Genomic DNA, 12,116 nt, shown 5'->3' with positions numbered 1-12,116 from the left:
GTGGTTGTTAAAAATTGTTCAAGTTGGGGCTGAATATCTCAGTGAAGGGTATTTCCACATTAGTGTGAGCAATATTTAAGCAAAGTTTAGAATGGAAACCTTGGACAGAACGGGAATAGGAATCTCTTTTTCCAGAATAGCTGGCTGACTTCCCTGGAGGACCTCTCTTGGGGCAAGATATGAATGAACTCGAAGAAGTCAGATACCATATACCAATAATGAGGTGAAGCAAACAATGTTCACAATTGCCCTTACCCAATCCCCTCCCCCCATACTTCCTCCCTCTTCTTCACTCTTCTGCTGGGTTTCACAATTAGATGCAGACAGGAAGCTGGTAAATGACTTTCAATGGCAAATGCTGAGAGGCTGGCTTCATGGAAATCAGTGACAAAACTCACACACTTTTCAGAAGAACCATAACTTTATCTGCACTGCAAGAGGCAGATCACAGATCATGAGTATTTTGCAATAGCATGAGATGAGCAAAACCATCATTTTGTCACTGTTTGACAAGAGATTACTTTGGAGCTACTCAACTACCTCATTCAGTTCAAGACACAAAATGGCTGTGAGTCAGCTGAAATGATGTGCTCCCTAGTTCCTCTAATAATAAGAGCATTTGGGTATCATTTTCAAAGAAGGCCACATATTGACAGAAAGGGTTAGGCAAGGATGCTGGTAAATAGATAGCACGGTTGTTATTGAAGCCCCAACAAATGCACTGCAGTTTCAAAACAACCTTTATTCTGCTTGAAGACTTATTACAATTTTTAAAGCAACTCAAAAACAAGACACAGCTCCATCAACTCTACAGCTTTAACAAAATTTTAAGGAGGCATGTTTTCACTGTTGCCTTGTAAAGGCAATTTACAATCTGCTTTACTCTCCACCTCCTCAATGACAATTTTGAAACAAAGCAATCTTAATGTTTTAAAGACATGTAACAGAACAGAGCTTTATTTTCAAAAAACAAGAATAAAAAAAAAAATAGCAGCATCTTGGGCAGCTAATGCAATCTCATCAGGACAAGTGCAATGTAACCTTACCAACTCCTACAGTTTAGTCTCAACTGCAGTAAACAGAACATGACTCTACATAAAATGTTGCACTTTGTAACCTTGTCCCATGGGAGGCATTATGCTTTGAGCTACCCATTTCTAAAGTGACCCTGAAAAAAACCAGTATCAGGATTCACTTTCCCAACTTAATACCATGCATAGCAAAAGCACTGTGTGAAAATCGGCAGTTTTCCCCATTAGAAGCATCTGAATGTTTTCCCAAGCATTATTATTTCATTGCCAATTACAAGACAAAGCCATTTTTTCACTACAGAACAGTTGACACCAAATAGAAAATCTGAAGATTTGGTTTTACAGATTGCTTGACAAGATAACGGAACCATACAGACAAGCTTTTTTTTTTCTTTTTTTTTTTAAAGAAACTATCCAACAACACAGAAACTCAGTTTTCTAACTGTATCTGGAAACATGCTGCACCCACAAAGGTCTAGTGTGCATGTGTGTGTCTTTAAACAAAGTTAATCATATCACTTACTAAATTCAGCAAAATGATCATGTTCTGTGAAAATGCATCTATATTGGGAACTGTTCATACATAAACACAGCAAGTGTGTATGAGTATGCACAGATATGCATCCCCAACCTGCAAATTCATACTTCAGCTGAATTAAATCAGAAACTCTTAATTTTGCCTGTGAGTTTTGGTTCTCTTTGCAATGTCTCATGCCTTTCAAAGGCCTTGAAAAAGAGATGCTGCAGTGCAGCATAACTCAGGGACTTAAAATAAAACGAAAAGTTATGCAAATCAAAAAAAGAAAAAAAAGTAACAGAGTTAAGCCCATCCATTAATTATATTCGATGAAAAAAACTTTGCATCAATAGAAATACAGAAAAACACTGTGTTTCTTTAGTTATATCCCCATGGTTTTTTTTCTGTATATAGTAGTCTGAGATCAGATCAAAACTGGAGTGAACAATATGGTACATTAAAGACAAACAACTCTGCAGTGAATAGGGCCTTTGGCAGGACTTAGCTCTGTGCATTAAGGAGGGAGAGAAATGCAGAGGCCACACAATATGTAAGTACCAAAGAAAACCCACTCATGCCAATTTGAGGGCGTAAATGATCCCTGCAAATTGCACAGACCCTGTGTAGGCAGAACATCCCCTTAAGAAGCCCTAAGCATTCATCATTAAAACATAGGGCTTATTTCTCATTGTTGCTTGTGCAAGAAAAGCAAGTGTCAAATCTGCACACACACTATTTTTTTTCTGCTACAGCCACACACAAAGAGAAGTTGCACAGCACACAGGAATGAATTATATTCCATACTGGGCTGGGCATGCTAAGGATATGGCCCACTGACATAGCAGGGATTTTCTTAATATGAGGAAAATTAGATCCAAATGCTTTAACTATGATAAAATTTCTTGACAAATGCTATGTGAAACATCAATTAAGATTACATATATTTTGCCTACAGAGAAAAAATACAATTTTACTCTTAAAATATTTAACATTCAGAAATTAATATATGTCCAAAGAATATCTTGGATTGCTATAAGCGTTAAACTGCTGTATATTGAACTAATCTGCAACTTCAAGCCCAGTAGTATAACTGGCATGCTAGAGTAATTGTTGGTAGTTTTTGTAGTATAAACCAGTTATTTGTATAACAGATTCACATGGTCCTACAGGCCTGAAAAAGGTGTGGAATGGGAAAGGGAAGGCATGAAGACTAAACTTCTATTCAGGAAAAATATTCAGAATAATTTTCTAAGTGATGACTATCGTGAAACAATATTTGTTGGATTTTGTTTCCTGATATAAATAAGAAAATACAACTACAGGAAAGCTAAGACAATCCACCAAAAAAAATAGACCACAAAGTCAAAGTAAAATCAAAAATCTTACAGCCTCAGAACTGAAGTAACAATGTAAAAATGAAAAGATAATATGAAGATTAGTGGAGACCGGCAAATTTCTTATTATTATTTCCAATAGCTTATAAAGCATTGCATACTTTGAAATAAAACACAAGGATCTCTAACCAGAGCTATTATGAGAGAACTCCATGGGTCTCATTCTTTTGATTGTGTGTGCAACTCTCTTTAATAGTAATAGATCTTATCTTTTGCATCTTGGGGGAAGAATAATTTCATATGTTCACTTAGTCAAATCTTCTCCAAGATTTCTCTGAATGTCATTACTTTATTGATTTGCAATGTGTGAATTTCCTCAGTGGTCAGGACAATAAATAACCATTGCAAACTACTGACAGTGAACTATCTCAGGATTATGGGTAACTCTGTTTTAGTGAGATTTATGTATTTCTTTCCCTTAACTGAACCATGATTTTGTCTCTGGTGCCCTAAAATTATGGAAGTGTTCACTTTGATACTGCCTCAGCCTACAGATTTTTGAAAATACATATCATAGCCTGATCATTTTAAAAAAAGATATTTTCCAGTCTTAATTAGTTCTATATTGTATCCAAATGTTCTCTGTAGAGGTGGAATTTTTTTTTTCCACAATACTAATACAAAAAATAAACCTAGGCAACAGATTGGAGAAACTTCCTTCATGTGAAATGCAAATACCTTTACAGCCAGACAAAAATTCTGTCACAGGAGGTCAAGAAGTAATTTATTTACTGTGAAGGTGGATTCATTCTGAGATCCAAACTATCTACACTCTACACTGCAGTAGCAAAATATCCCCATTTATTTCTGCAGTCACTGTCAAAGAAGGATACACTATTTTCCTTGTCTTCCATATTTAAGACAATCATTATAGAAGTCCAAAATGCTTCAAGAAGCAAATGTAGCATGGTACCGTATTCTAAAGATATCTCTGAAACAGTATTGTTGGACTCAGTGATATTTTGTAATGTTCATATAATTTTATTGAACTAAGCAGCTTTGAAGCTTATCAGGCACTGCCCAACAAAGTATTTAGTCAAAAAAAAATTTATGAACTTCTTAAACTTTGAGCTAGTAGCTCAATATTCTATACAATGAAAATTGTCAAATATTCCACAGTTTAAATTTTCAAGCCAACTCTTGCTGGCTTCCTGTACATTAAAACAAAACAAAACAAAACAAAACAAAACAAAACAATCAAGAAAATTATTAACAAAAAGTAATCGCCAGGAAGAATATCTTTAGGGAAAAGAAATTTAAAAAAAAAAAAGATAAAAAAACCAAGAAAAACAAGCTTAATCTGTAGATATGCTTGAGAGAAGACTACAGCCTAAAGAAAATTCAGTATTGCATAGCATAGTCTAAAAATTTAGCTTTGAGCGAACAGAAAAGGAAAAAACGAAGCAGTTTGGTATTGACAGTTTCCATCAATGACAGTTAGTCATCCAGTACTATGTACATTATTATACACTGTATGTCATTGAAAATCCTGTTTTCTTCAGTCTTAAATATATTCTTAAAACAGGATTTTTAATCATCTAAACAAAACACTTCCTGGCACTTTGCTATTACAATTACTCTGAGCAACATACTGTAACTGAAGTCCTTTTAAAGTGTCCCTTAGAAATGAAAGTGCCACTCTGCTACATATCATTCACCAGAAACCAAAACAGAACCACAAGGCTGTATGTCTGGATCCACTGAGTGCAGCAACACCATTCCAAGTCAGATTATGACCACGAAATTCCAATAACTGAATGACACAGACCTCTTATACCTTGTGTCTGCATAATCCAATGTTCTAGCTGGTAAAGCTTCAGAAGTGGTCGTAAACAAGCACCATGCTTAAAGGCCTCTATGTCCCTGCAGGGAGATCAGGTTTGGATTTTTCTCTTGTGTTTTTCTTTTATAATTACAAAAAAAAAAAAAAAAGCACTTTAGATTACAAACGTACAGCATAACACTGTGATCTCTCCCACTGCAGTTGTGAAGGAAATCTTTAGTTCCATCTGAAGACAAATAGCTTTGATACTACAAATTCTTGAGTAAAGCTGAAAGGAGCCTTTTCTCTCCAGAGGCCTCAACGTTGCCAAATATTTTCTTTAAAAAAACCAACAAACAACCCAGAGTATCAGGATCTTCATCGCCTCTGCTGTGCATATACTGGGTAGGCTAGCGTGACATTGAGAGAGTCATTGTGCTGCACAAGTGACGTGTGTTGGTAATGTAGCACCAGTTCTTTGAGCGAGTTGTACAAGTTATATGGCTCTGCAAATCCATACCCAGTAGGTGTTTTGTTTATCACACAGTGCTTTACTTCGCCATCCACCCTAAAAAAAATCAAAACAAAACCAAACAATTTTTAGTTTTTGAGTACAGTAAAATTAAGATAGAAAATAAGGTATTAGCAATACATCTTAAGATGCTAGTTAGTACATAGAATTCCTCTGTTTTGTGGTGGGATAATGGTAAAAAAGTATGTTTAGTCCAAATCTGTGAATGTCATCCTAGCTTAGGGAGGAAGGAGATAGGCAGGACTTAGCAGCTGCACAGAAAGGAGAGCACACATATTTTGGTTTCCCCTCTGAGTGAGGCTCCTCTGTGGAAGTGGCACAGGTTGGAGCTGTGTAGGAAATGGAGGAGCAATAAGAATGCTCAGGAGCCCCTGAGCTGCTACTAAGCCAAAAGGTCCAAGAGGAATTGTGCATTTGCAAGTGACCATCTGCCCCCAGCTGAAGGTAGCCCCTTGCATGTGGGTTTTATCATTCACAAGTTAGGGTACATACACAACAGAGCAGGCATAGCAGCCTTGCTTGCTGCTCTCTCGAACAAGGAATGTTCCATCTCGTTTTCCCCGCAGCAGATTTTCAGCTTGGCTTCTATTGATATTTCCCACATTCCACGTTCTCTCGTCATGATGGGGCAAGTCCTCATCATCTTCTACCATAGAGTATTGGCTGTTGGAAATCAAAAATATGTTTGTGAAACACAGAACAAAGTCCACTAATTAAGTAATCTATATTCAGTATTACATTGGTTAGCAGGATACCTCCCAGGCAAAACTGGGGATTTAAACTAAGTAATACTGCACCATTTAAACCACTGGATAAAAGAAAAATATAAGCTCTGTTTCTTATTTCTTTGAAACGTAAATTTTAGGAAGAATACAAAAAGATGATGTGTTATTTTTCAGAATGTGCTGTGAGCACTTTAGTACTTCTATCATTGCTCACTGTTTTGGTAAATAGCAAGCCCAACAAAATCAGTACTCTCTGAGTCAGCTTCATTTCCAAAGATCAGAACACTTGGTCAGCAGTGAAAAATCATGCAATGTATCAACTGCAGCTGCTCCTAGAGAACCACTGAGCAGTTGCACAGGGAGGCATTAATTATTTATAGGGGAATGGCTTTGTGAAAAGGTGCAAGAAAACAGTAGAATGCTTTCTCTCTCCCTCTCTCTCTCTTCTCTGCCCCTCCTGCCCCTTATAAGGAGATTGTGAAAATAGCATGCAATACATGCTTCTCTACTAAATCAGCCACCAACTATAAAGCTGATTCAGAGTTACAGAGAACCTTCTGAGCTAGAGCCACCATGAAAAAAGAAGCATCTGGTTCAGCTGTGTGGTTATCACCTTGGAATTCTGCAGTTGCAGAGCTCCCCAATCCCACAGTCTGCAGTGGCTGGCCCTGCCTCTCCTGTTCAGCTTGCAGTAAGTCTGTGTTAGGCTAATGCATTTATTCTCTCTGTAATAGGCTTTTAATTAGTTTTTCTTGGTCTAAGAAAAGATAACTTCTCACTCATCCATGGTTCTGTTTTTCTGAAGATTCTCAAAGTAGTCTACAGAAACCAGCAAGAGCACAATTCTATTTTTCATAAAGAGAAAAGGTTCTTTTTGTTTCAGATAACACTATCACCAGGTCCCGTATCCCATCTCTCTTTTGACCTGCATGACATTCACATACATTCAGTAGTAGCTCTGTTTTCAACCAGCATTTAGAGAAAGGAATTCTTGTTTTCATCCTGCTTATTATATTGGGGATTTTTTTTCTGCACTGCAACTTCAGAAGAAAAGCCATATTCTAAAAGTTTAATTTTTCAGCAGTTATCAGACTTGCCAGCAAGGAGTATCAGAGTGAGAGAAAATTAAGATTTTCTTCAAACAGTTTGATTACTATTTTGATGCTACATTAAACTGACAGAGTGTTCTTTGTCCACTGTTTAAGTGATAGGAACACTAGTGGGAACAGGTGCCTACCTATTTTACAATATCTAATCTTTGCTAAGACTGAGAAACCAACATGGCTTTAAAACGTGTATGTCATTTTATCTCCTGCTACTACCACAGTGATAAGCACAATTTCCAGGATAACAGTAAGAATTTCTTTATTAACAATAAACCAAGCCAAATGAAAATAGATGTGGACAAGGCCAGAATGCAAGGCAGAATCCACTACAGTCATTGTCAGTCTGCTGCTTTCATATTATATTCAATCAGGCAACATAAAAGGGATGCATAAGAAACTACATAGGCAGAAAATGTTGATACAAATATTACTGAGACAATTTTGATTTTTCATTTGTTCATTTTTCACTGTTACTGTGCTTCAGATATTATTTTGTGTCTTGCTTTTGTTTAAATTTGGCCTATGTTTACACAACCCAAGCACTTTTTGCCTTTTTTTCCCAGGAATGAAATGAAATGTATTCATCAGCCTAGCCTCTGTCAGAACCTACAGTAAACTAAACTGAAAGGACAGAATACTACTCTGCCATTTTCCAGAAAAACAAATCAGACCACAAAACTACAGGATATTCTTCAGCATATACAAATTTTTCATCTCCAACCGCAATGTGACACAATGAAGTGGGTACCCCTATACTGGATAACATCATGGGACCCACAGATGAGATTTGGAAAAAGCCTGCTTATGCCTAAGAGACCTTCTGAATAATTTATCCATCCATATGACATCTCTCTAAAATACTAACACTTTATGAACTTAACTTTGCTGGGAAGAGAAAAGACATAGGTTACAATTCAGTGCTTTGCTACAGTAACTTGAATATGCACTTAGCTGAAAAAAGGATGAGAGCAGAGGGTGAGACAGTATCCTTTCTAATACTTGCATTATGTAGGCTGTCATGTCTTAATAGTATGCATTGTTACTGAAGACCTAGGCTTGAGATTTACTCTTTGTGGTCCAAGACTTAAATACGCCTTATCTCACTTCTGTATTTAGGTGATTTAAACAACCAGAAATATCTAAATCTTTCAATACTTACTCTTCTGCATTTTCATTTCCAAGCCATTCATTTAGCTTCTTTTGCCGAACGCCTTTTTGAGTCAGCCACCTGGACAATAATTGCAAATGAAATTAATTTTTAGTCACAAAAGTTGGAAATCATTAAAAACCAAAACTCTTAAAATTTTTTAATTCATGGTACTCACATCAAGTACTGATCTCTTGTCTTCCTCAGCTGTATGAGGTCTGGCTTAATGCTGTTCATACGCTTGTCTATCTCTCTATATTCAGCTGCTTGCTTTTTTAAGTCTTCTTCTAATCTACGCCTGCTGTCCACAATTTCACTTATCCGAGACTTCAGTTTTTCATAGTTATGCATGATCCTAGATGGAACAATGTGGCAGGTTACACTCTGATTTCATAACTTTACAGTCTGCTATTTAAGGGTGTAGACTCCTAAGAGAACAGATTCTTTCTCTAGATATAGTTATACATTTTGCCAGTTCACGTCTACCCTATTCGAGGCTTCTTTGCTTACAGCTGAACAATTTAAAACTTGCCATCTTGCTTCAATTTTAGGCAGACCTACACTTGGCATTGTTTTTTCAAAAATCATACAACTTGGGACTCAAAATCAAATACTGACCTTTGTATTTCTTTTTCATTTCCTTCCCGTTTAAATTTTTCAATGTATTCCTTACTGTATCTTTCCTGTGTTTGGCACTGCTCTTCAAATATTTTTATTGTTTCATTAAATGCCTCAATGGCTGTTCTTTTCATTTGAATTTCCTGAAAATAAAATAATTGTTATTGCAGTTGTTAGCAGATAAAGGGGAAGATTTATTGGCTTGTATCACAGAAACACTTCAGGATATTGTAGAAGAATTTCATCTCAATATCCCTTCACCAAAACATATTTTGTCTGCTGAGCCTCATGGCATAGAGACAACAGGCCTGTGCAAAAGGTTACCATGATAAGATTTCCATGATGAGGTTTATCAAGAAATAGAACTGCTAAAAAAAGAATCACGTACAATCTTTGCTTTGTATAAATAAATTGATGCTTAGAACCTTATGGCAGTGCACTTTGCCCTTAGTATGAACTCAAGTCATTAGAGGCACACCTGGCTTTCTGAAATAAAGGCAGCCTTGACAGGTTTCAGGAGGTTATCTGGTTTACCCTCCTGCCCCTACATACATAGTTGGTAGCCAGGTCTTAAGTAATAGTTCAAGTTGACAGCAATTCTCCAATTTTCTTCAATTCTTTTTAGGTGTATTTCCTGCACACTTTTAAGAAGCAGTCTTGATTCTGGGACTTTAAAACTGGACTTTCAGTGGCACTTCAAGGCATTGCTAATAATTGATTAAGCTGAAAGAGGCAGCTTTTCATTCCTGCATTTCGTCTACACATGTAATCTCTTTATCCTGTATAGGTAAACCAGACCCTTCAAAAACTCAAAACAAAATGCAATGCTTCCCTGGAAATGTGCCTTGAAAACTGTAAATCAGCTTGATGAGGTCAGTATGCAGAAGTGGTGTAAATAAAGACAGTTATGTACTTGCTTTGGATGGAGCTGTCAGACTTGGGCAGAGGGTGGCTTAGTTTACAGGTGGTGGCTGTTCAAACATGAGTAAGCAATTGCACTGTTCTGAGCAAGCACATCAGGGCAATGCAGTGGTGGTGGAAGAGAGGAGTAGGAAGATGACAATACAAATTCACAATAATATTCTTCAAAATCTGCAAAGTTTTCCATTCTCCCTTTGGCTCAAATCCAGCTTACCTGAGATGTTCTTGTGTAGTCTTCATAGAGTCTGTCATATTCTCTGCTTTTTTCTTGGAACTGGGTATTATATTCATGTAACTTCTTTCCTACTGCTTCAATGCTATCCTCTTTTACAACTTGATCCTGGAATGATGAGCAGAAAGAAAGATATTCTGTAAGCAAACAATTATATTGCCCAGTTTTTCTGGATAAAACTGCTTAAAAATGCTTAGATAATTACATGGAAATGTGACTCCTCTTTCACCAATATGGAGATACACTAAATGCATAATATGCAAATGAGATATTAATTACAAAAAGGAATTTTGCATTGCAAGTGTTTAGCTTTATACTGAAAATTACATATTTCACCACTGAGAGGGATAATTATTAAGATGTTTATTTCCTAACAGTGCATCTGCATTATTTAAACTTTTAAATATTTACATGCAAAGCATGGAATTGATTTTAAACAAAAATATCAGGTTTTGTACCCACATGATTTTTTTGAACAGTAACAGAGCTGAAGTTTTTCATGTTTGGCAAGTTTGGCAATAATTTCTCTGTTTTTAAGTGAAATGGAAATAAAATAAACTAAATTACCTGCTGGTACTTAGATACTGGATAGAGTAATTTTACATCCAGTTTAGGATTATACTGGGCTAGAGATTCATTCCGGTAGTGGTTTATTAGCTCGACCACAGAGTTGAATGTTAATGGGTCAGAGAAGCCATATTTTCCATCTCGGTGAAAAATTTTGATTAATTTGTTATTTCCTCCTTTCCTGCAAATAAAGTATATTGAAAAGTTAGTCATGCTTCAAATACTATTACCTGAAGAATACCCTGCATTAAGAGCAGTTGTTGCATTTTACTATCAAGTATTACAGATCCAGCGTAACTAGTCTTACCTCAGTGTCAGTGTGTAGTCCCCATGCATTTTGGTTGAAGCATCTCGTACCAAAAAGGTACCATCAGCTGTGTCTCTAAGCTTCTCATTCACTTCTTCTCTAAAATGAAAGCAAAAGTAACCAACATTTCAATCAGTTCTCACACACTTGTTCTTCCACAGTGCTCTAAATTCAAAATCAAATGTTTTGAAGTAAGTGTGTTTTAGAAGCCTTCTATGTCTCCATATTAATATATTACGTAATTTAACATTTAAAGAGCAAGTGGGATAAAAAATGGCATACTCTGTGCTCTCACTACTGGACAAAATTATTATTCATACAAAGCTCTTTCTGCTCGTTCATACAAGCCTATGCAAGTGGAGCAGTCAGTGCTGCTCTAATATAGCTATATATAGTACAGATAAAAATGTTGCTAATATATGGCACTTGTTAGTCTGACTTGCTGACTATAGTGCCTACAGCTGAGGTTCTGAATGAAAGACAGGAACAAAATTCTTTCTTAGTGCAATCTTTTCATGCTAGCATTTCATATAAATCTTAAAGTAACAGAACAATCATTTTGCACACTACATTCTTAGTGACTGCCAGTAACTTTTTAGTCATATTTGGAATAAAACCAACTGTAATATGTTTATGGTGGAAACTATAATAAAATTGCTCTTAAAACTGAATTTTCTATACTCAAAGCCTAATACATATACAGAGAATAGCACAGCAAAAACAGCACAAAGCTAAACATAAGAAATACATGTCTTGAGGTGATTTACCTTGAGATATCCCCCCAGTACCATTCAGCGTCTTGCAATGACATGTTGTTATTCATGCTATTGTTAGTTACGGTATTAGGTTTCGGTGGCTTAGGAGGCAGTGCTGCAAATGAAAGGGGGGCAGAAAAGTTGTAACTCACTGAAAACATTACCATATATTCCTTGAAATTACACATTATTACATAAATTTTAAAATTTTATGAGTGCGTTAAAAAAAGAACTGGTTACCAAATAGAGTTGTCCATCATTAACAGAATTTAAAAGACACTACAGGAATCAAGAAATTTGAAAATAAAATAACTCAAAATAAAGTTTTACTGTTTCAAAAAATGATGCTATCTTGCAATACTATTTTAAGGAAAATATAACACCATACTCAACTCCTGCCCCTGTGAAGAAAGCATTTGAGAAAAAAAAAAATCTGAAGTTTGTTTTTACCCTCTTTCACCATCTTTGGGTGAACACAAATAATAAAACATGCCACTTTTTT

General features: G+C 36.1%; 1 protein-coding gene across 4 annotated transcripts in view; it reads right to left on the bottom strand.

The window, feature by feature from the left end:
• Positions 1 to 722: 722 nt before the first annotated feature.
• PIK3R1 (phosphoinositide-3-kinase regulatory subunit 1) overlaps positions 723 to 12,116 on the bottom strand; it is a 59,932-nt gene continuing 48,538 nt past the window's right edge. For all 4 annotated transcript variants that reach the window (XM_064735314.1, XM_064735315.1, XM_064735316.1 and 1 more), the window contains 9 exons: positions 11,627 to 11,729; positions 10,860 to 10,958; positions 10,553 to 10,733; positions 9,968 to 10,093; positions 8,833 to 8,975; positions 8,393 to 8,569; positions 8,227 to 8,295; positions 5,729 to 5,899; positions 723 to 5,272 (listed from right to left, as the gene is read on the bottom strand). In XM_064735314.1, the coding sequence (XP_064591384.1) occupies positions 5,083 to 5,272; positions 5,729 to 5,899; positions 8,227 to 8,295; positions 8,393 to 8,569; positions 8,833 to 8,975; positions 9,968 to 10,093; positions 10,553 to 10,733; positions 10,860 to 10,958; positions 11,627 to 11,729 (1,259 nt within the window). In that variant the 3' untranslated portion in view covers positions 723 to 5,082. The remainder of the gene's footprint in view (positions 5,273 to 5,728; positions 5,900 to 8,226; positions 8,296 to 8,392; positions 8,570 to 8,832; positions 8,976 to 9,967; positions 10,094 to 10,552; positions 10,734 to 10,859; positions 10,959 to 11,626; positions 11,730 to 12,116) is intronic.

This window comes from Zonotrichia leucophrys, chromosome Z (assembly GCF_028769735.1).
Source record: "Zonotrichia leucophrys gambelii isolate GWCS_2022_RI chromosome Z, RI_Zleu_2.0, whole genome shotgun sequence".
In the NCBI taxonomy this organism is placed as follows: Eukaryota; Metazoa; Chordata; class Aves; order Passeriformes; family Passerellidae; genus Zonotrichia; species Zonotrichia leucophrys.
Note: the sequence above shows the minus strand (reverse complement) of the source record. Positions and strands in the feature narration are given on the sequence as shown.